The following is a 23,391-nucleotide window of genomic DNA, read 5'->3' on the forward strand; positions in this document are numbered from 1 at the left end:
CTGCTTGGCCAGTCGACCTTTACAAATGTAAAGTTACCCAGCCAGGATAGTGGGCAGAATGATGCCCATCTGCTCTATAGAGATGCTGTGGAAATGAAGCCTTCAGTGTGTTTATAAAATGCCCAGCACTTCTTGGATAAAGGGGAAAACTCCTGAACTTAGGAAGGTCCACAAGACACCTGTAACACCACCCTTATCGCTTGTGCATGAAGATATGGAGTCTGAGAGAGCCGCAGTGTGATTATAGTTAATAGCAGGAAGAGCACAGAGGAATTCAAGTTATCAATCATTGTTGCCTAGTATTTGTTTTTTAAGGTTGCATTGGCAAAAGAAACTTAAATAATATTCCAAAAGTCACCTGGGCTATCTTATCCATATCAGGCATGTGTTCCCTGAACCGAAAACTGAGGTTGAAATGATTTTCCTCTCCAGGATACTGGCTAAGCTGACCCAGCTCAGACTATATGAGACTATCACTCCAGAGGTGAAAGGCTGGCTAATTTGCTAGACAGCCTCACAGAGTAGAATGACCCCAATATCTTCATTTGGCATCAGTTCAATTTATTATAATCCTAGTAATGATTAAACCGGAAACCTTTTCCCCCAATTAAGAACTGTCTTCTGGATTGAACAATATTTTTAACTACCAGTTTGTTTGTTTTTCTTTTTTGCATGCTTTCAGCATCTATGTTGTCAGAATCCTTCAAACTACTTTTATCCTTTGTCCTCAGGGTTAAAAGTTGGGTAAGGGGTCAGCCATCATGGTTCAGTGGTTGAGCATCAACTTATGAACCTAGAGGTGAGGGTTTGATTCCTTGTGAGGGCACATGCAGGTTTGATCTCCAGTGTGGGGCGTGCAGGAGGCAGCCGATCAATGATTTTCTCACATCATTGATGTGTCTATCTCTCTCTCCCTCTCCCTTCTTTGAAATCAATTAAATTTTTTTTTTTTAAGTTGAGTAGGGGATGAGGGTAGAACACAACAATTTTTTTTTTGGGGGGGGTGCTTTCCCATTCTGGATTTTTTTTTTCTTTTAGTGTAGCCTTAAATGCATTATTGCCATTTAAAGATAACATGGAATGCTTAAAATGCATTCACCGGGCTAGTTGATAAACTGGTATTGCATCCCTGCCACCTGCAGGTCATGTGCCGAGCACGTCCTCTGACTCCCTGAACATCTCAGACAGGCCTCTATGGGAGTTCCTGTCATGTTGCATCATGGATTGTTGTCCCCCGAGTATGCATTCCTCCAGGGCGGGGACCTCGTCTTATTAGTTTCTGTAGTCCATAATTCTCTCAGGGAGGAGTTCCCTGGTTCAAAGCAGCCTTCTTCTCCTTCACTTTCTTGCCACCCAGTGTAATGTGTAAAACTCTGCCGGGCACAGACCGAGCCTCAGATGTCTGGGAAAGAAGTTTGACTTGTACTTTAATCAGGTGTTTTGTAATACCGTTCACTCCCTGGATACTTCTAAAGTGAAAATGGAGCCTATGAGGACAGCACAGAGAGAGGAAATAAACTACAAATTAAAAAGTGATTAGTGAGTGTTTAAGCAGAAGGTCAAAGGGATTATTTTGGACTTCAAACTTTTCAGCTTTCAGGGCTTGTATTCAGTTACAAAATTACATCCCTGAATTATTTGTGCAGGTGGCAGCTGTCATAGTTGAAGAAGGTTCCAGTGTTTTTACAAAAGGAACATTGATAGGGCTGGGAATGGGGGGCGTGCTCCTGGGGTGAGGGTTGTCTACTTCGCAGCCCACTGGACCGGCTCCAGTCTCGCTCCACTTGAGTGACAGTCTTCTCCGCTGAGCTGACAAAGCTCTGTCCAGGTTGGTTTAGCCTCTTTAGCAAACCAGTCAAGCCGGTTGATTGGCATCCTGTAAACAGCTGCGTGGTAGATTTTCTGGATTGGGAGGGCAGAGATGTCTTAGCCTTAATACCTACCACGTGAATGGCTATTGGCATCCTCTTTATAACTGGGCTTCAGAGAAGTTAAGCAGACTGCTGAAGATTGCATAGATCACAAGTGGCAAAACTGGTTTTCAAACCCAGCTCTGAGTTGCTTTGTTGAGATTGGTGCTCTTTGATTTAGCGCTTTCTTCAGGGGCAGAGATTCTCTGGGATCCCAACAAATGGGTTAGAGGGTGGGCTGATAAGGATCCCATCTGACCCTGGGGCAGCTGGGCAGGGTCCAGTGTGATTGCTGAGTCACCGACCAGTAGCCTCCTCAGCTTACCTGGAGCTGCCCTACCAACTATTGTCTGGTAGTTTCACTCTGTGAAAAAGTCCTGGAAGCTGACAATTAAGATCATCCAACTCCACCACCCTTTTGAGAATTTGAAGCTGATGAAGTTCCCCATAAATTATTCCTTCAGGAGAATATGTGACACTGTGTTGCTTTGGGGGATTGTCTTAAAAAACAGGATTTGAGGTTTGAAGGAGGAGATCAGAATTTAGCAGGGAGAAAAAGAATCCACAGGTCATAGAGTGTATTATGGGTGGAGTCAGATATTCTAAATTTTAGTTTGTTTTCTATACCTTTATTCAAAACACATTTGCTGAGCTTCCACTAAGTGCCAGGAATTACTCTCTGTGCTGGGGATACAGACAAATAAAATATATGGACCCTTTTTTGAAAAGACACTCAGCTAGTGAAGGAGACATACAGGGAAGGAATAATTAGAATGCCAGAGTGTGGTGGATCTCAGTTTTCCTATCTATTATATTGAGTAAATGGCATCTAAGATCTCTTGTAGTTCCCAAACTTGATCAGCATACATATTACTGCCTCCCTCTGTTTAGAGTGTAATACCAATAAATATCTGATGGGCTTGGCTTTTGCTCTTTAGAATTTATGAGCTTCTATCAGAAGAAGGCTGTTTTGTTTTTATTTTAAATAGCTGTTGACTTAAAAATAGAACTCTCTGATAACTCCACCCACTGCCAGCCACATGGAGTAAACTTGCTAAGGTATGGGCTTTGTAGTTAAACTGTGGCTTCTAACCCTCATCCTTTTTACTAACTTAGACCTTTGGCAAGTCACTTCACTTCTGAATTCAGTTTGCTCATATCTAAAATGCAAATATTCTTAACTGCTTTACAGTGGTGACTTAACACAGTCCTTAGATTTATAATGCAAAATATAGAGGGACTCAGTCTTAGGATAAGTTTAAGACATATACATATTGGGTAGTAGACTTATCACTTTATAAGTTATATAAATGTCTAATCACTATGTTGTGACTAATATAATATTGTATGTCAACTGTAATTAAAAAATTTAAAAAAATGTATTTTTTTAAATTAAAAAAAGAAACACTCCCCCAAAAAAGACATATACATAAACACATGCACATATCTATTCACATATACACACATCTCCAATGTGCCTATTATCTATCACGGAGGATCTAGTTGAATCAAGAGGTAATTATTTCTATTTTTATTTTATTTTAAATATATTTTTTATTGATTTCAGAGAGGAAGGGAGAGGGAGAGGGAGAGATAGAAACATCAATGATGAGAATCATTGATTGGCAGCCTCCTCCACACCCCTCATTGGGGATTGAGCCTGCAATTGGGGCATGTGCCCTCACCAGTAATCAAACTGTGATCTTCTGATTCACAGGATGACGCTCAACCACTGAGCCACACAGGCCGGGTGTTATTTCTATTTTTATGGGTTTATGCAAGGATTTCCATATTCTTTAGAGCAGGGATGGAAAAGCCAAATGTCAACAGGGGCCAGGCAGTTTAACAAACGATTGGTGTAGACCAGGTACAGAAAACTCAGTAAGAATGGCAACTCAAATGCAGCCTTACTTGTGGAGAGCGGCTGCAATGTTTAGGGACAGGTTCAAGCCGCGGACTAATGAGAGGTCCCAGTCTTCTCATGACCATGTGCAAGTCCCAGCTTGGAGGGCAGAGCCCTCCCAGCACAATTATAGCCAATAGCTATAGTTGTAAGCTTGAACCCATGGCCTGAGCATGTGGTCCCATATGCCTGAGTGATGTGGGCTTGATAGAGTTCAGATGCATGTAATTGAGTAGGATTGAAACGAATGAGAATGTTGTAAACATCTTGACCACGCCCTTTGCCTCATGAAATATGGCTATAAAATAAAGACATGGCTTGTAGTCCATGGCGCTGTTGCTAATTCTCCATAAGAAAGGACAGCATCTCACTGAGAACCCAGCTTTCTTCATTCTCTTATCTGTCTTTTCTCAATCCTTCACAACCCCCACTCAGGCTCACCGAACCTGGCTGAGCTGGTGTGGCACATAAGGCGTCCTGGGATTGAGTATGCCATGGCTGTGTCAGCTCGCCATACTTACTATCATGAAGACAACAGGGAATGTTGGCACCCTGGGGTGGGGAGTGCGTGCAGCCAGGACTACCACTGCCTGCATTGCCGCATGGCATGAGAACTGGTTGAAGAAGCTGGATGTTATATGAGACCTCCTGTTATTAAACATTAACAACTAATTTGAAGAATTTAAAACCCTGGGTGGGCCAATCAGAACATCTCTGCAGGCCAGATTTGGCCATGGGCTGCCAGTTTGTGACCTTTGATGTAGAACTTGGAGGGCCCCAATGGCCTTGAAGTGCAGACCAGCCCGATGTTCTCACAGTGTCTCCAATAATGCTTCTACTCTTCATTTTTGGCGTTGCATCTGGCTTCAGTTCTGCCTTTGAGTATCTCAAACTTTGACCTTCCCCGGCAATGTCTGATGTCCTGCCAGTCCACATGATGTTTATTTTACCGCCATGTGAACTTGGTGTTTTGTGTACACCTGGGCAGCCTGGCTTGGATGGGGCCATGCATACTGACGAACGTATGTTTAACTGTTGGAAAAATAAAAAGAAATGTTTCTTTCCACCCTTATTAGAGCTTTACCTCCCCTTCGGCCTCGTGTGATCTTTGAGAATGATGGCAGAGTTCCTGCCGTGACATTTCTTCTCTGAGCCAGGGTGCCAGGTCTTGCTAACCACTGTTGAAGCTCCTTCTGTTTATACAATCCCCCATAGTCCCTGGAATTATAGGATTTTATGAGCATGCTTTTCCCTGGGGATCACATTACTTTGGGGGACTAGCAGGCCTGTGGCCACTACAGTGAGATTTTGACAGAACTTTGATTGCATCTTATTTCTGCTCTAAAAGTTTTCAGTAGCTTTCTGTCATTGACGGGAGCAAGAACAACCATATAGGGAGCCAGGTGATTACTGGATATGCTAACTGTGTCTCAGCTAGTCTTCATAATGGATTCTGTATGTTGGAAATTCTTAGTATCAATACTAAGTCTGATTGTGGGGTGATGAAAATGAAGATCAGGAGGTAAAAGGACTTGCCTATGGTCAAGTATGACATCTGATAGAAGTGGGGAGTGAAACCCTGTCTGCTTGATTCCAAAGTTCATGGGTAAATTGGAAATCAGCAACTCTGAGCAAAGATATTTAGTCTTGAAGGATGGATAGGAGTTTGTCAGTGGTACTATAGTCCAGATGTTTAAACATTACTTCACAGGGTTGGTAGGAAGATCAAATGTGATTTTTTATGTAAGAGCTATAAAGCCCTGTGCACACGTGATTCTTGTGGTGCCTTCACTATGCACAACCCTATTGTAAATGAACTCAATTGGGTCATAAGGGAAACTGAGGTGGAGATGGCTAGGTCTGCATAAATCCATCTCAACATCTTAGGAGGAACTTTTTTTTATCCTTGTTCAAGGTCAGCATATACTTTCCCAAGCTTTGTAGCTTTGCTAATATCTTCATGGACACAGTTCATGTGTACTAGCAAGAAAGATTATTTGGCCACATCTCTGAGTGAACTTTAGAGTTAGAGTATCTATTACATATTCTGGTTATGGCCCTTAGCAGAGTGGACACTGAGGCAAGTTATAAACTCTCTGACGCTCAGGTTTTGGGCTGTGTGCTACTTAATTTCGGGGATTATTTTGAGAGTTAAGCCAGCTGATGTATCCAAAACTCCTGGCACATAATAGGTGCTCAATGAATGTAAATTTACTTTCATCCTTATTTAAAAGCAGGATCAACAGAAAGGAAGGAAGTCTGGGAGATGACCCAGGTTTACCTGGGGTACATGAATCACAAGTCCTGTTGGCTCTGGGAGCAGTGTATTTGCACTAGAAAGAAAATATTCCATTTGGGAAATATGGAATAGCCACAAAAGCTGTCTGGATCTGTCCCAGTGAAAGGCATGAGCGATGGCTGTTGATTAGTTTGTTTTCAGTTCCTGGTGGATATGGCAGCCCTTTAAAAAAGGCCAAAACAGCCAGAGCTTGGGGTGTTAAGGCAACTGATATTACTTATTTTAAGGAATAATTTTTTTTTTTTACTTTAAGTATTTTCAAAGAAGAAAGGCCATCCACAGTTCTTTCTCATAGTCACTATTAGACTAAAGACAGCTGTTTCTTTGTCATGGAACCTGAAACTTTCCTAAGTTGAGGAACTCAAAAATAGTGCAGAGGGTGATGAAGAAAGAAAGAAAGAAAATAAAAAAGACAAAAATAGTGCAGTGTCTTGCTCATCATTATGGCCCCAGCACCTAACACAGTTCCCAGTACTCAGTTTAGTCTAAACACCTTGGACCTGGGGTCAGGAAACCTAGGCACCAGGACTAGACCTGCTGTTAGTTTCTTCACGTCTACCATGTAGGTCAAGTATGTCAAACTCAAAGGCTCACACGGGCCAAATAAGCAAGGTTTACGTTTATGTGGGCCACAAAAAAACCAAAAACTTCAACTTGCAAGGAAACGTAGGTTTATTTCAATAGAGACATGCTGAATACAAAGGGCTGAGATGAATGAATAATCGTTAACATAAAATAATAGGACATTTTAATTAAAATTAATATTTTTCTTGAACATTAACTTACCGAATAACTTCACAAATTAATAAGCGTAACGCGAGTAAACTTATCTTTCTTGTTCTCCAAAAGTGAAATATTTCCTGTTGCACACACCAAACAAGTCATTTGCTGCTAGTGTTAGTGGAGAGAAATGGTGTGCCTGTGCATAAGGTACATAAGGAAATGAATGCAACACCATTATAGTAATCAGTCATTAGCGAACACTGTAGTTTGTGATTAATAATTACGTATGACAGGATATTATAAAAATTTAGTTACAGAATTTTTATTAAAACGTTTCTTACAACTGTTACATTGCCTGGGCCACAAAAATATTTGTTGTGGGCTGCATGTGGCCTGTGGGCCAGTTTGACATGCTTGATGTAGGTACTTTTCTGCCAATCTTCTTTGTGTGAAGAAAAGCCCCAAAGTTTCCAGTACTGAAGAACTGAGCATGTATCAAAGAGAACCTCTAGACCCAGAGGACTGCATGCTCACCCCAGCCAACAGCAAGTGTTTTTTATGGCAGCCCCTTTCAAAGGTGGGAAACACCTTCATACTACATTAATTTTGTCTCATCTGGATTGTATCCAGTCTGAAAATCTGGACAAATATTGTAAACCAGAGAAAGTTTGCACACTTCTAAGACAAGTAGCAATTAATTACTTTAAATAGAAACCCTGTCACCTACAAGCAACATAAATATTTGTATTTTGAACCTCTAAGTAGTAGTTGGGTTGACCATTCTGGCCCTAAGTGATTGAAAAAGAAAATCAGTTGGTCATATTTTAACAGGGAATACATTTATAAAGAAGGGGAGGGTCAGGCCATGGAGTAAGAAAACATGACCCAAAAGAAAGAGGGATCTGGATTCCAATCCCATGACCAATTGACTTCCTTGGGACCCTTGGATAAGTTATAAAACTTCTGGCCTTAGTTTTCTGTTGGGTACAAATGAAAATAATGACCTATAACTTCAGTGACAGTAAAGATTAGAATACATACATTAATTCTTAACTAGAATCTAAACTCCTTAAAATCAGAAGCCCAACATCTTCCATCTATATTTCTAACATCTGGTCCAAATTGATGCCATTTGCTAGCTTTGCACTGATGAGCTGCTTAACTTTTCTAAACTTCAATTTTTCATTTGTAAAATGAGCATAACTCTATAGAGTAGGTAAGATGGGTAAATTCCTGTCACAGAGTCCTAATAGCTGCCTGATTAGAGCAACTTACTCTGCTTGATACTTACCAGTATGCACATATTCTGGATTCGGTATTTTATTGGTAAGTGTGTGGGCTTTCTGCAGATGTGAGTTTAATTATTACTATCACAGATCCTGGCCTTTGCTTATTTTAAGGTACATACAGATCAGATCGGGAGAAGTGGAAAGTTGGACAACTCTGGAAAAGGCACTCGAAGGACTGGAAATATAGGAGACATGGGAAGCCTCTTCCTAGTGCTTTGATTTGGGTCACGCTAAAGTGCAAAGATTTCTCATTCTGTCTCCGACCCCCACTCTTTCCCTACCCACACCCAGGGTTTTCTAACAAGCACTGGGAGCAGTAGGCTGTGTTTAATTTTGTGCAAATGTGAAGCTGTGGCTGAGGGGAGCAGGGCTCACGGGCTGGGTCACTTTGGTAACACTTCCCACATGACTTTATCAATGGGTGGGCCACGAAAACTTACCCTCTGTTTTTTTTACACTCCACTCCCAACCACCCAACCTTCCCGAGTGTTAGTTTTTCAAAGCCCAAGAAGTTTCAAAGGCCCGAACCCAACACAGGGGCCTTTCTTCATGCTTTGATTTTCTGCCCATTAAGTGTTTGTCAGTGAGTTCGTATTTCGCCTCCTCTGCAACTTACACATCCCAAGAGGTCCCTGGAGGTATAGGAAGTTAATTGATCCTTGATTAAAAGAAGGAGAAATACTTGAGTCTGTGTCTGGAGTCACCAGATGTGTGTGTGTGTGTGTGTGTGTGTGTGTGTGTGTGTGTGTGTGTGTATACGCCCTTTTGATTCTGTTTTGCAAAACGCTTGTAATCTACCTTTCATTATAGATAAATCTAAGTTCTGGGATATTGGCTCCAGAGGTTCAATTAAATTAGATCTTAAGCATTTGGGGTTACATGGTGAATGTTCAGTGGACAGTGTCCAGTGCTGTTGTCTTGACTGTTCCAGATAAACCATTATTTTTCTTCAAAGGTCAGGAGGTTTGCTGAGTTTTATTTAACTCATAGGTGCTTCCTTCTCACTTTTTTAAGTGACTCACTTGCTTTAGAAAGCACTTAAGAGTCAGATCATTTGAGCTCCGTTCAACTCCACTATATATTTGCACAGTGGCTGGTAAATCACTTTAATCCCTTTGAACCTTATGGTGACTTAACATGTTAGTTTGTTTGTTTTTCTTTAGAAATAAATTTTTTACTTTAAAGTAAATGTGTATTTATTGTAAAACATTTAGAAAATACATCCAATAGGAGCAACAAAAAGCAAAAGTATCTAACTTACCATTTGGAGATGACCACTAATAGTTTTTTGTTTGTTTTTTTATTTGTTTTGAGAGAGAGAGAGAGAGAGAAAGAGATTTATTGTTCCACTTATTTATGCATTCATTGGTTGATTCTTGTATATGCCCTGACTGGGGATCAAACCCACAACCTTGGTGTATCGGGACAATGCTCTAACCAACTGAACTACCCAGTCAAGGCCCCAATGTGTTAGTTTTCATAACTGTTTTTCCCATTAGCTCATGGTCCTCCCAATAGCTGGGATGTGAATTCCTTCATCTCAGCAGCCCCATCGGTACCTAGAACATTATAGGCAGCCAAGGTTGTCAGACTGTAGTGCTTATGTGACGGTCCTCAGCACAGTGAGGGCACACAATTGTTGTTTATTAACTGTTATTATTACTGTTCTTCATGCTATTTTCCCTTTCTTCCTTTCAGTGTTTATTTATGTATCTCTTCCAGCTCTGTAGCTAAATTTAAAATTATATTTTCGTAATGGCCATCAGTTCTGTTGATTGCCTTGTTGGAATCCCTAAATTACACTGAGTTCTCATGAGTGTACTTAGCCTCTGGACCCCAGAAATCTCTTGCTCATATAAGGTCAACTCAAACCTCCCGTGTCAGCCGTGGGCCATCGTTAGTACTCATAGCATGGTAATCTTTTGTGTCCCCGCTATAGCCTACATGTCAGTCACACGTTAGGAATATTTTAGTGCACTTGTTTTTGTGTCTTTCTCACAATTCCACGAATGTCTTGAGGACAAGTCCTGTGATGTATTCACCTTTAGATTCCCAGTGGCCAGTAATGGGAATTTTCTTGAAATGAAATGAATAGGCACTGTAGTGGTTGGTAGTTAAGGGGGTTGGAAATGGAGATCCTGCTTTGGGGGAAAAAAAAGAAAGAGAAAAAAACTAGCCTCTTCTCTGTGTCCTGGAGAGGGAAGGCAGGTGATATATCTCTTGAGAACTAGCTGCTCCATTGAGGAAAGTGTTTATGCTTTTCCATCCACTGAAGAAATCTGAGGGCATTCTCTTCCTGAAACAAAGATTGGGCTGGCATCACACCCCACTCAGACCACAGTTGGTTGGGAAGACAAAAAAAAAAAAAAAAAAAAAAAAAAAAAGCCATTGAGTTTCCTCAGCTGCTATTTCAATGCCTTTGAGGAATACAAACAGAACATATTCAGATCCAACTTCTTGTCTGCTTGTGGTCATCCTCTACATAATCAGAACCGGAAACCCTCCCCAAGCCTTGAACAAGGGAGGAAGAAAAGGTTTGGATTGCTCCCCGGTTTGAAGGGCAAAGGCACTGACCAGACATTTTCTTTCCTAACCTTCTCTGTGGGACATTTCCCCTTCTTCCTTTTAATGTTTACTGAGGGTCCATAGCATGTGCCCGACTGTGCTCACATTACCCATGCTGTGGCCTGGTGCCTTCCAATTATAGCAACATCCCGTTCTGATTTTAATTGAGCAGATATGCCTTCCTCTTCTGGATCATAAGCTTCCTGAGGGCAGGGCTTGTGTCATCTTTGTATTCCCTGTAGTTAGTATATATAGTAAGGACTCAATATATATTTGTATAAATGAATGAATGAATGAATGACTACATTACCTCAGTCATCATCCCAGCTATCTCAAAGCTAGATTGATTTCATCCTTCCCATTGAACAGATGAGCAAGGCTTTTGGAGATGTGAAATAGTTTGTTGATGTGAAATAGAAGTAGAAGGGAGCAGAGTTGAGACCATTAACCCAATTCTGTCTCACTCCACAGCCCTTTTATATGTGTTTTATTGTCCTTAGAAACATATGTTTTACAGGCCTATCATGTGAACGCCATTAAAAATAGAAGTTGGGGGCCTGAGAGGGCAGCACACATTTAAGGAACTCAAGGTCTGTTCCCTACCTGAGTTTACTAGCCATGTTTTGGTTCCCAGGCACCACAGAGGCTGCGGCTATGCACGAACACCGAGCTGAATGATTTTATCACGATGGGTGGAACTTAAAAGTGGACTATTAATATCATACGCCTAGCTTCTCAGCGACTTTTCGCAGCCAAGTTGGTCACGTTTCAAAATGTTTAGGCAGTGGAATGAAGATGGCTCACGCCCATGTGATAGCTTTCCCTCCCAGCTCCGCAGCCCCAAAAGATCAGCTAATTGCTGTTGCCATTTCTAAGCCAGCACGTTTATCTGCCACCTCCCTCACCCCATTTATTCCTTTGAGCAGACAGAGTTTCAAGGGCTGATGGTTATTGCCTTCAGGGCCCCTCTGTGTTGACTTTGAGAAGGTCAGGCACAATGCTTGTGGTGTGTCGCTGTTCTTTCTTTTCAAAGCACTAGTATGAATTTGATAAAGTAAATTGTTGTTCTAGCAGGAAGCAGTTAGGGGTCACAAAATAAATAGCTGTAGAATTCAAATAAATCCAAAGAATCAAACCAAATAAATCCATGCGTGTATGCCCAGTGATACATAAATACACTTTTTAGAAAGTGAACATTTTTATCGCTGCCGGTCTGGACTGAAGTAATTGAAAAATTGTGGAGTTCATGGTACATTTTTTTTCTTCTTTTTTCTTTTTTTTAAAGAGGTGGTCCAGGCCCTTGAGCAACGTGATACAAATTTTATTCTTTTTGAAAAATATGCAATGGGATTTTATCTTTTCAACAACAGCTTATCTGGGGATTTTTTTTTAGCTAATGAAATTCACATTGGGATAAATCCAATTTGCCAAGTAAAATTCGGGATTTAGGCATTTGGGGGTGGACTAAGAGGCTCTGAGTGAGCTAAGCAGTCTCTCTGAATTTCTTTTTTCCCACTTGAAAATGAGCGATAGTCATGCTTATATGATGCTTTAAAATGACCTCTCAGGATTGCTGAAAGATTCGATGCAAAAAATGGATGTAAAGTAGCTTACACATTGTAGGTGCCCATCAGCAGTGTCTGTGGCCATTAATCCACTGTTTCTCATGGTCTTCCCTAGTCCTGACATTCAGTGACTTGCCTTTTACATTGCATTGTCGGGTGGCATTGGGGCTTGGTGTGGAACTTGGGTGCTAGGGGAGAAATAGGTCTTCTGGTCTCAGAAAAGAGCCTGCCACAGGATAAAAGTCTCTGGGAGTGGGGCAGGAGACCCTGAGTCTGAAGAGGGGAGGCTCAGGTCATGGGTAACTGCAGGCCATCCTTTATCTCGTCCTGTGCAACGAGGAATGTCTGAAGAGGCTTTAGTGAGGCAATGTGTAAGAGGCAGTGAAGGCCAGGGGACTGATTTAGAGGCTGTTGCTGTGTTGAGGCAAGAAATATTGTGACCTTTCACCCTTTTCTTTAGGGCTATGAGGAACTTTTTCCTGGCAGGTGATGGCATCCATTTGCCATGACCTTTAAGAGAACGGCATCTGAGCTGGCCACTGATTAAACCGGCAGCAGCTGCACTAGCAGCTTGGCGCTCTCAGGTGCCCTTGGGCGCTGCTCCAGGTCCGCGTGCAGTGGGGCCAGCTCAGCTCTGCTCCATCTTCTCAATGACTCTTTGAGCAGTGAAAGAAAAGGACAGAAAGTGGTATTCATTGAACAGCTACTGTGTGCCAGGCACTGTGCTAGCGATTCCCTGTGCCTTTTCCTCCCTTAGTCATCACCACAGGCCTTTTAAGTATGGGCAAATGGAGGCCCAGGAAAGTAGCATGAGAACCAGAAGTCCTACTACTGGGAAGTGGTGGATCTGCGGTTCAAATTCAAGGTATCTGACCCCAGGCCTTCACGGCTCCATTCTCCACAGCCTTAGGATGCACTTTTCTCAAACGGGAAATGGTTAAGAATGTACTTGAAGGTATAATGAGACATCATTAGATGTGGGCTGTGTTAGTCATTAGTACAAATTGGGGGTTAACTTTTAGCAGGATGCTGTAGAGCAGTGGGGACACGCCGCTCTGGCTCTCCCACTGCCTTCCCCTGTGCCCTTAGACACGAGGGGTGAGGGAAAGAGGAGAGGGGATGTGTGGAGAGGAAGTTCTTAAGGAGTTAATATCACTGTCAGTGTTGTCATTTGGGGTGGTCTTTGCTGTAGTCATTCTTTTACCACATTGCACTGATGTTTTCCCCTCACTTTGTTTTGTTTTTCCTGGTATGTGCAATGGTTCCATCCTAACCAGCGGGCCTGCCCTTCCTGATCATCGAGACCAGCACCATCAAGCCTTACCACCGAGGGTTCTACTGCAATGATGACAGCATCAAGTATCCTCTGAAAACTGGTGAGACAATAAATGATGCTGTGCTCTGCGCCGTGGGGATCGTCATCGCCATCCTTGCAGTAAGTGTCCAGACCACTGTGCTCACTGTCTCACTTCCACCATAGAATACCTGTGTTAGCAGAGACTTGGCAGATCAATCACAATTTCATTTGATTAGCACTATTTCTTTAATGCAGTTAATACCATTATTAAAGGTATTTTAAAATACTAAATACATACACACATACATATGCAGCAGCTCTTCCAATAACAATTTCATTCAGCGTCTTTTCATTATAGGAATGAATTCTTGTTTACATCAATGAGCCTGTGGTAAAATTTATTTATGTCATTTTGCTTAAAATCACGGAGCCTATGGTGAGAACTTAATGTATACTAAACATATTATAAAAGTATGCTAAACACCCTGCTAAAATACAGCATCCTCACAACAATCCAATGAAGTCTAGATATTGTTCTTATCTTTCTCCTACATAATAAGAAACTGAGGTCCACAGAGTAAAAATAATTTGCCCAAGACCACTTGGTTAATAAGTGGTAGGGTTGGGATTTTAACGTAATTGTCCCTTAACCCAGAGTCTGAGCTCTGATTCTCAGAGGAGGAGGGAATGCCTTGTCAGATACCACAGGCATTTTCTTCCGTGTCATCGCTGTGCTGCTGTAACAGGGACAATGCCGCTGGCATTCTCTGACATATTGTTCTGTTCGCTCAGCCAGTGGCTGTGGTATCAGAGTGAAAATAAGATGAGACTTGGAATCTAGAGACCTCAGTGTTAGACATGGCCCTCTACCAACGAGCTACACCTTTAAAACCAAGGATTATCATCTTGCTTTATAGCATAGCATGGAGGGGTAAAAGAAATTAGGAATATTGAAATACTTTGCAAACTCTTAACTGCTGAACGGGTTACTCGTATGGAGGTGTAAAGTTCAGACTTACATGTGGATCGTCCCATGGAGGACAAAGTCCTCATTGAGGATGCAGAGATGTGCATCCTTGAACAAGATTTAACAATTATCTTGAGCAATGGTAGCTTCATGCAAATTGGGGTATGGCCTATCTAGGCTCTACTTGGAAGATGACCATTGTGTTTTAGATCTCTCCAGTTGGGGCATGGGAGGGAAAGAGTAATTGATTGTGATTAAGTCTCATAATTTGTGAGTCATACATTTTTCACAGCTGTCCATTCCACATCTCCAGTATTCCTCTAAGTTTGTTCTTTGCTCCTGAACCTTAGCCATGTGGATGAAACCCATTAATAAACATCATGTCCGCCAAGATCATAAATTCTTTCTCACAGATTCTTGAGTTATCTGTGTCTTAGCCATAGCCTGGGAGTTTATCTTTGGCCTGTTGGAGCAAGCCAAGAAAAAGGAAGTTAATATTAAAAATACTACATGTGAAATAAGTGCCATTATCCCCATTATACAAATGGAAAATCAGAAGGTCTAAAGGGTTAAATGATGAGCTGAAAGTCTGCAGCTCATACAAGTTGGGGTTCGTGCCTATCCCTGGCTTATTTCAAAACCCTCTTTCCATCTTGCAGACTTGATTTTGGAATGGAGGTTGTCTATTCCAAATGAACTGCTCAAGGGGATAGGCAGTTGGCTAATCTTGCCTATTTTGGATCCAATGTAAGCTGCTGATGGTATATGAACCACATTTCATAAAGTTTTTCTTTTGACTTCCCCACTCTGGGGGTTGGTTGTAAACTTTGAGACCCCTCTTTGTTTTTTAATAACATCATAAACCAGGCACACAATCAACAGTTTGAAATTGGGGAGAGGGGAGGGAGGCTAGTAGAATTCTTTCCAACCTTTAAAAGAAAAACAGTCCATTTGGCAACTGCAGTAGTTTCTCAAAAGGTGGACTTAAGGATCTTTGTGTTCAGAAAATGAAGAGTTTAAAATCTGATTTTACTATTTGTTCATAATTGACAGTGTGGGGTTGAATTCTCAAGGAAGGATGGCTTTTCCTGGAAAAGATGTTTGTTATAGAAGGCAAATAATTGAATCAAGGTTTGAACAGGTGTTTTTGACTGTTGGAGGATCAGTTAATTGAATGCTTTTGGGAGGCCGACTATAACCAGGAAGTGATGATGATAAGAATAGCACATGTGATTATGACTGGCTTGCCTAGTGAGATGCTTCTGGACACAGCGCTGTGGAAAGAGACACTTTTCAGAGGCCCTGGCACCCACTGACTATGTGAATGAGGCAAATCTCCGGTTTCTCTAGCCTCCTTTTTCTTCATCTGTAAAATGAGAGTGGTGTTTCAATGCCCTGGTGGAGATTTTCCTAAGAATCAAATGCTGTCATTTGTGGGAATGCGCTTTGTAACAGCAGGCCAGATGAACCCAGGGTGCTAAAGCAGCTTTAGCAAGTTCCATGCTTCTTTCAGTGAATCTCCTGGGCAGCAGCTCTTTCCTGCTGTTTGCCAAGACCGTTCCTTCCACCTTACAGTTGCTAGCATTTCCATGAACACTCTGTTTTTAAGAGCTTCATTGTGACTGGCCTGTTTCTTCATGTCATGTCAATGTTTAAATTATAAATGTTCCCTGGCCTCCCCGGTTTCCTTAAAATAGTCATGTGCTGTGGTCTTGGTTGTAGGATAAGCAATATCATTGCTGCCCCATCCCATGCAACATGAGCAAAATAGGTTTGGATAGTGCTTTCCTGTAGTTCTGAGAAAGACCACACAAGCAAACACTAGTACTGGAATAAACGATCTTTTGTCAGGTCCTGCTGTCTGCCATAAAAACATGTAACCCATGTTCAAGCATTTCATCCTCCTCAGGGTCCCCAAGAGCTAGGTATTCTTATGGTTCTTAGTTTAGGATGTGGTTAAAGGCATAAGCTCTGGTGCACATCTGAGATTCCCTGCTGTGGAACAGTAGTAAGTTGAGCCTCATTGAGTCTCAGCAGGCTCATCTCTTAAATGGAGATTATATGCCTACTTATTAAGGTTTTCAGAATTAAAGGAGTTAATGTATGTAAAGTAACTCAGTGCCCAGCACCTACCATATATTCAATAAATGTCAATTATTTTTATTATAAACTAGAGGTTGTGTCCCTCAGGCCAGCCAGCACCCTCTCCAATCTGGAACCCCTCAAGGGATGTCCAATGGCCCGTTTAGGCCCGATTCCACCGAGATCTGGCCTAAACGGGCAGTCGGACATTCCTTTCACAATCCAGGACTGCTGGCTCCAAACCGCTCTCCTGCCTGCCTGCCTGCCTGATTGCCCCTAACTGTTTCTGCCTGCCAGCCTAATCACCCCCTAACCACTCCCCTGCCAGTCTTATCGACGCCTACCTACTCCCCTGCTGGCCCAATTGCCCCTAACTGTCCTCCCCTGCTGGTCCAGTCACCCCTGCCTCCCTTACCAGCCTGGTTGCCCCCAACTGCCCTTTCCTATGGGCCTGATTGCCCACAACTGCCCTCATCTGCTGGCCATCTTGTGGTGGCCATCTTGTGTTCATTTGGGGGCAGCCATCTTTGATCACATGGGGGAAGCCATCTTGTGTGTTGGAGTGATGGCCAATTTGCATATTATATCTTTATTATATAGAATGAGTAAATAGATTCAAAGAATGGTGAAATGACTTAGCCAAGACCCTGTATCTGGTGGAAATAGAATCAGGAAATACCAATCCAAATACTCTAGATTCTGATTTCCTGCTCTTTCCTTGTAGTTAATGAGCTAGAACTCAAGTCTCATGATTGTTGCTCCTCTGCTCTTTGCAAAAGGACCTGTCCTTCCTAACCAGTTGCCCTTGCATGTCAGCTAGGGGTGGGGGGAAAGGGGTGTGTGAGATGTGAGCTCCTAAGTGGGGCTGTTTACCTACCATGAAGTGCCAGAGTCCTCATGGAAAAAAGTCAAAGCAAAGACCACAGAGGAAAAGTGAATCAACACATTCCACGGTGTGGTGTTTGGGGTGAAGGGGGGAGTGGGTGGAGGTGGAAGAGGGTATGGAGGATAAATGGTGATGGGAAAAAATAAATACAAATAAAGAAAAGTGAATCATTCATTTTAATAGACTCATTTCTGGAAAAGCTATACAGTTTAATTAAACAAAAACAATAACTTGTTTTCCACTTTCCCTTTATGGCCAGTCCTAGAGGCCAGCTGGCTCTATCCAGAATCTGCTTCTGGTCAGAGGGCACGGGTGACAGTCAGGGGTGGCACTCAGAGCTTAAAACCTAATCCTCCTGCTCTGCCAAATGTCAGGTTTGTGTCAAATAACAAGGGAAGCCTAGGCCAATGGGGTTCCCTTGCTTCAGTTTGAATGTGCCCATAACAACTGACTGGTGGTAGTGGAAATCGGCAGAAGTTATGGAGAAAGCAGATACCCTTCTGTGGCAGGAGAGCGGGAAAAATCGAGTCACATCAACCTCTTTTTCAGATGTACCTCAGGTTCTGGAATTAGCATGATGGGAATTCCTTCCAAATCCATAAGGCAGTGGATTCCATCCCTGCCCATATAAAGACTTAATGGCTCTAAGAGCAGTAAGATTAGGAGCAAAGAGTAAAACATCATCTCCTATCAGCCTCCTGTCCTATTGGCTGGCCCTATGATGTGAAGAGTATTATGGGCAAAGATTTTAACATGGAAAAAATGCTCAGTATTCTTTTAAAATAAACATGGGGTCAGAGATTGCCTTGGTCAAGGGGTTTATGTAGATCCTTAATAGCTAGGAGTTGATGCATGGGGGAATCCCCTTGTCTCCCTAGCCATAAAACGGCTACTTTCCTCTTACATCCCAGTGACTCTAATCCTCTGTGATAATCTTCCTAACTGGAGAAAAACCTCAGACTTGGTCATCACCTCTCTTAGGTCCACGTCCCAACCTCTGTGCTTACTTATCCTTCAACCTCAGGCAAAGAGATGGACTTCCTTGGAAAAGAGCTATGCTTTCCTTTTCTGGAAGTTATTGACAGAAGTTCACCAACTCCATGGCTTGTTTTTGGGGTCAAGACAAGTGGCAGTATGTGTGTCCTCAGTGAGAATCATTCTTTTCATGTCTGTCATGGAGTGTACAAAGTGGCCTTTATGTGCACATTCTCTCATGTGTATCTGGCAGTCCTTTTCAGAGGTTGATTCTTATGGCTTAGGCAACTGAGGCCTAAGGATAGGAGGTGGCTTTCCCATAACTGGTTAGTGGGAGGGTCAGAACAGGAGTCCTCTGATGCTAAGGCCAAGGCTTTATGTAGAAATAACAGCACCATGGCTGCCTCCTAAAACCTGCCCACCTTACTTATCAAACACCCATGGTGTAGCAGGTGCTAGGGACACAGTGGTGAACCTTATCTCAACCAGCTGGGTGGTTTCTGTCATCACTAAACTGCTACACGCTGCCCCACCTCAAGCGATAAATAGCCTCTCCAATACACATTGCCTTGTAATGTGATATGTGTCCATGTCTTGTCTCCCCAGGTAGATAATAGGTTCCTGGGAGGCAGGCGGAGACCAGGCCTTTTCCTCTTGCACATGGTCAGTACTAAACAAACACCACGCAGACATTTCCTTCTTCAGCAACCATTCCTTGGCTGTTTTCCCCCACCTTCCAAAGGTCCCCCAGGCCCTTGGGCCTACCTCTATCTTTACAGTTACGGTGTTTAAGATCACATCTATTGACATCTGTTTCTTGTGTACCCTGGTATCTGTATCAGGATATGGACCAGTCTGGTTGGATTGTATATTGCTAGCACCAAGGCATGGACTTTGATGATCAGTAGATGTATGTAAAAATCACAGGAGGCTATGCATTTGGGGCAGAAAAATAAAAAACCATTGGGTCAAGAGATGTCAGAAGATGTCTGGAGCAGGGAGAAGTGGCCTATTTGCTTCCCTGTATGGTCCATGATGCACATAGAACATGCTCTGTGCATTGAGCATTTCTTGCTGGAGAGACATGAAGAAGAGCTTAATTCCTCCAAGACCTGTTTATTCAGGATCAGGCTTCAGTGTGCCTACATCTGGACTTCATTACTTCCTCCCCACCCCCATCTCCCTTTATCTGAGAAAGCACTGCCAAGAAAACAAGGTTCCCCAAGATTGCCTCCTCATTAAAGGTTAGTCCTGTTTTCAACTCTGGAAAAAAAAAAAAAAAAAAAAAAAAAAAGGTGAAGTCGTGCTGGCTCAGAGCTGCCTTAGTGGGAGACCCCGTCCCCCAGTTTACAATCCACTTCATCAGTACAATTACAAAGACCACCAACAGAGAGCAGCCACATTAACCCTTCAACTTTGTCATCTCCTGATCTGATGGCTATGGGTTCTTCTGAGGCCTTCTTATCCCTGGAGGGGTGGTGGGTTGGGGCATCTATTTGCAATTTAACAAAACACAGGCATGGAGATTAGGATTTACTGTAATTTGTTCCCTTCCCCCACCACCCCACTCCTGCATTGGAAGAAGGGAGAGCTGTGCAGTTAGTTCTTTCTTGGTTATGCAGAGGTCTGAGGGGTTAATGACTGTTTGAAAAGGTATCTGTTGTACTATGAAGGTGACAGTTTTCTTCATTTTAAGTGATAATGCTGAAAAGAGGCTGAAAAGTCTGTTCCTGTGAGTCAGAGTGTATTAGGGGGTGGGGTAGAGAGTTGGATAACATTGGCCAGCTATATAATGGGCCAGAAACTAAGATGCCTTATCTTAAATCCTCTTCTACAGCTGCCGGAGATAGGTATTATTTACCCTACTTACAATGAGGGAAGGAGTGTGCTGATGCTTACGAGGGTGACGTGACCAGTGTAAGGTTTCTCTGCTTAGTGAGTGGGGGAATTAAAACCCAGATCTGTCTGACTCCAAAGCCCAGCACTTGCACTGACATTTATGGAAGGCCAGCTCAGTGCTCTGCAGAGTGCTCTTTCTTTAGTGAGCTGCCGAAGCTTTTAGACCTGGGGCTTGGAGAGCCCAGTGTATGGAGGAAGACAAAACATCGAGACCACCAGGCAGTTGGCTGTCTAAGATTGACAGTGTGTGATAGTGTTCTGTGGGAAGTGGTGTGTGTAGGAGGTGATAGGTACATACTTGGCAAGACCTCCCCTGGAATAAGCAGGCATGTGATAGGCAGTTTTGCCTAATAGCTGATGTATAAAACAATATTGTCCTCAAAGCTTATGGTCTAAAAGAGAAGCAGGGCAAGTACAAGACTGACTATACTGTTAGACTCCCAAGGAGATAAAGAATTGTTCAGAGAATAAGAAGAGATTCAGGACAGTGCAGGGTGCTAGGCCTCAGAGGATTGACAGCTTCAAGGACAAAATAGGCCAAATGCTATAAATGGTCTGAGGCGCTACAAGATTCAGAGGAAGATCGCTGAAGATTATTTTCATTGGAGAGGACTTCATCAGCATCATGATTCATTGAGTAACTTCACCCATTTAATTATCACAACAGCCTTGAGCTGTAGGTACCGAAACGTGCCTGCTTTTACACATAAGGAAAGTGAGACTTCTCAGCTCAGTTGTGCAAGACCCTTACTTAAAAGAGCCAGAACTATAACCTTGTATACCAGTTGGCACTTGAGATACTTTGAAAGATGGTCAGAACTTTCATTAGAGATCCTGACATTCCAGGCAGAGGATTGCGTCAAGGATGGTAGAGACTAAACAATAGACTTGCTTGGCTGGAGAAATAACCTATAAGGGAGTAGACAAAGATAAGATAGGAAAAGATGACTGCAAGATTGTGAAATTCCTTGAATGCTGAGGAGTTTTTTCTGCAATTAATTGGCTAGAGATTGATGAAAAGTATTTTAAGCTAGTTTGGTCTATTTTTCAACCCAGATAAACATGAAACTTGAATCAGAGGCAATGCAAGGAGAAGAGAGAAAGAAAAAACAAAACAACAACAAAAAAAAAAAACACGGTGTGTGAGTCGCCTTGCAAAAGCAGGATGAACAGAATTGGGTGACAGTGGGATAAGGAAGATCTCCATCTAGGGCTTAGGGCTTCATGTCTTTGAAATTGTATGTTTTATCGCAGATAGGGATAAGGTGTAATCTGAAACTAGAGGTGGGTGGAGAGAGAGAGAGAGAGAGAGAGAGAGACTGACTACCCTAATGGAGGTCTTCACAAAAGTGTATTTGAAACAGCTGAGATCACAGCAGACTGGTAAGAAGACAACCTTAGGGAAGATCCACATTTATCTGGGAGAGCCCAGAAGTGGAGCCACTGAAAAAAGGAAAAAGGTGTTTGAGAAATAAGAAGAAAAGAACAGTTTTGGTATCTCAAGGAAGCTTATAAAAGTCAATGTCACAAAGGGTAAGAGATGGGCAGTAGGCAATACTGGGAAAGAGCAGCCAGGAGACTCTTGCATTGACAGGCAGAGCTAGGCATCTCGGAGACCCATGGCTTCGTCGAGTCTTTGACTTTTGGGAAAAGAATGAGGCTTTCTTTATGCTTCATACTGCCTTCTTCGTATGGCTAGTGAATATAGGGTGGCTAGTGCTGATTTCAACTATGAGTTGCTTCTGTGGCCTCTATCTGGCCTCTTTGCTGTCCGTGTTCTAGATATTGGGAGTTTTAACTTACCCTTAGAATCCACTGTTGGCCTTGGATAGATCTATGTCTTCATCATCTTTCAGAGTCTGTGTAGTGCTGATCTCCCACAAATAAAAAGGTGGAAATTTTCATTAAGTATTTGTAATCAGAAAGATACTTCGATTCCTTACAGTGGATTGAGCTTTCAGCTTCAGAGAAAATATAGCTACACTTGTCTCTCCATCCTTAGGAGGAGGACTTGGATCCATTATGTTTCCTTTCCTTTGGGCCTGAGAAAAGTGATTCTCCCTTTAGTATTCTCCATAATCAAATGCTTGTTGAGTGAATCTCTCCTGGACTGAAAGAGGTTCATTGATGCACACAGCTGAGATGTGAAAGAACAACTCATTGCTCTGTGGTGATTACCTGTCCTCACCAGGTGCAATATCTGCCTCACTGGAGACATAGATGCTGTTGCCTGCTAGAACATCTAAGAGAAAGCCAGTTTGATGCCATCAGACAGAGCATAAAAACTAGAACAAGGAGGTCCAGACCTCCTTATTTCTGACCCAGAATGATTCACTGGCCTTACTTACTGGCCCCTCTGCCCTTCACCATACTCACTTATAAAGGGTCAATAATAACTTAGTAATCCACAGGCTGTTGTGAGAAGCAAATAACACAGTAGATGTGAAAATGTTTTGTAAGCTGTAAAATGCTATGCAAATATTATTCAAGCAGATCATAACATAGGGAAGTTGGTCTTTCAAACTCAATAGGGAATCTGCATCTCTAAAAAAAGGGATCCTTGAGACACTGCAAAGATCTTTTCTTGATATAATTTAAAATAGAGTGGAATGTTTAAAAAAAATAACAGATGACACAGTATGCCCTTTCTGCTTTGGGTTTAGACTTGCCTTCCAGTTTGTTCCCTTGGAAAAGTCATCTTAGATCAAATGGTCAAAACCCACGTCATCTATACACATGTGTCTGGAGGGGTGGTACTTCTAAACTACTTCCTGGAATGTTCTCTTCCAAGGAGCCCTTAGAAGTATCTGGGAAAAGATATTCTCTGCGAGTATTTGTTAGTTTTCTGTTTCCCCTTCTTCAGTGGAAGAAGAAAATTAGCTTTCAGGGGGCTCCTCAGCTACATGCTGGCCATTTGACATATCTCCCACTTGAGTCCCCTTTGCCATCCTGCCAGGTAGATACTATCAAACTCTGAGCGATGAAGTCACTTGCCTAAGGTTAAGAGATGAGATTCAGAACAAGGTTCTGT

At 42.4% G+C, this 23,391-nt stretch overlaps 1 protein-coding gene across 2 annotated transcripts in view; it reads left to right on the top strand.

Moving 5' to 3' along the window:
* PLPP3 (phospholipid phosphatase 3) overlaps positions 1 to 23,391 on the top strand; it is a 75,631-nt gene that overhangs the window by 28,414 nt on the left and 23,826 nt on the right. For both annotated transcript variants that reach the window (XM_045584566.1, XM_036448703.2), the window contains exon 2: positions 13,532 to 13,689. In XM_045584566.1, coding sequence (XP_045440522.1) covers positions 13,532 to 13,689 — 158 coding nt within the window. The remainder of the gene's footprint in view (positions 1 to 13,531; positions 13,690 to 23,391) is intronic.

This window comes from Pipistrellus kuhlii, unplaced genomic scaffold (assembly GCF_014108245.1).
Source record: "Pipistrellus kuhlii isolate mPipKuh1 unplaced genomic scaffold, mPipKuh1.p scaffold_m20_p_2, whole genome shotgun sequence".
Lineage (NCBI taxonomy): Eukaryota > Metazoa > Chordata > Mammalia > Chiroptera > Vespertilionidae > Pipistrellus > Pipistrellus kuhlii.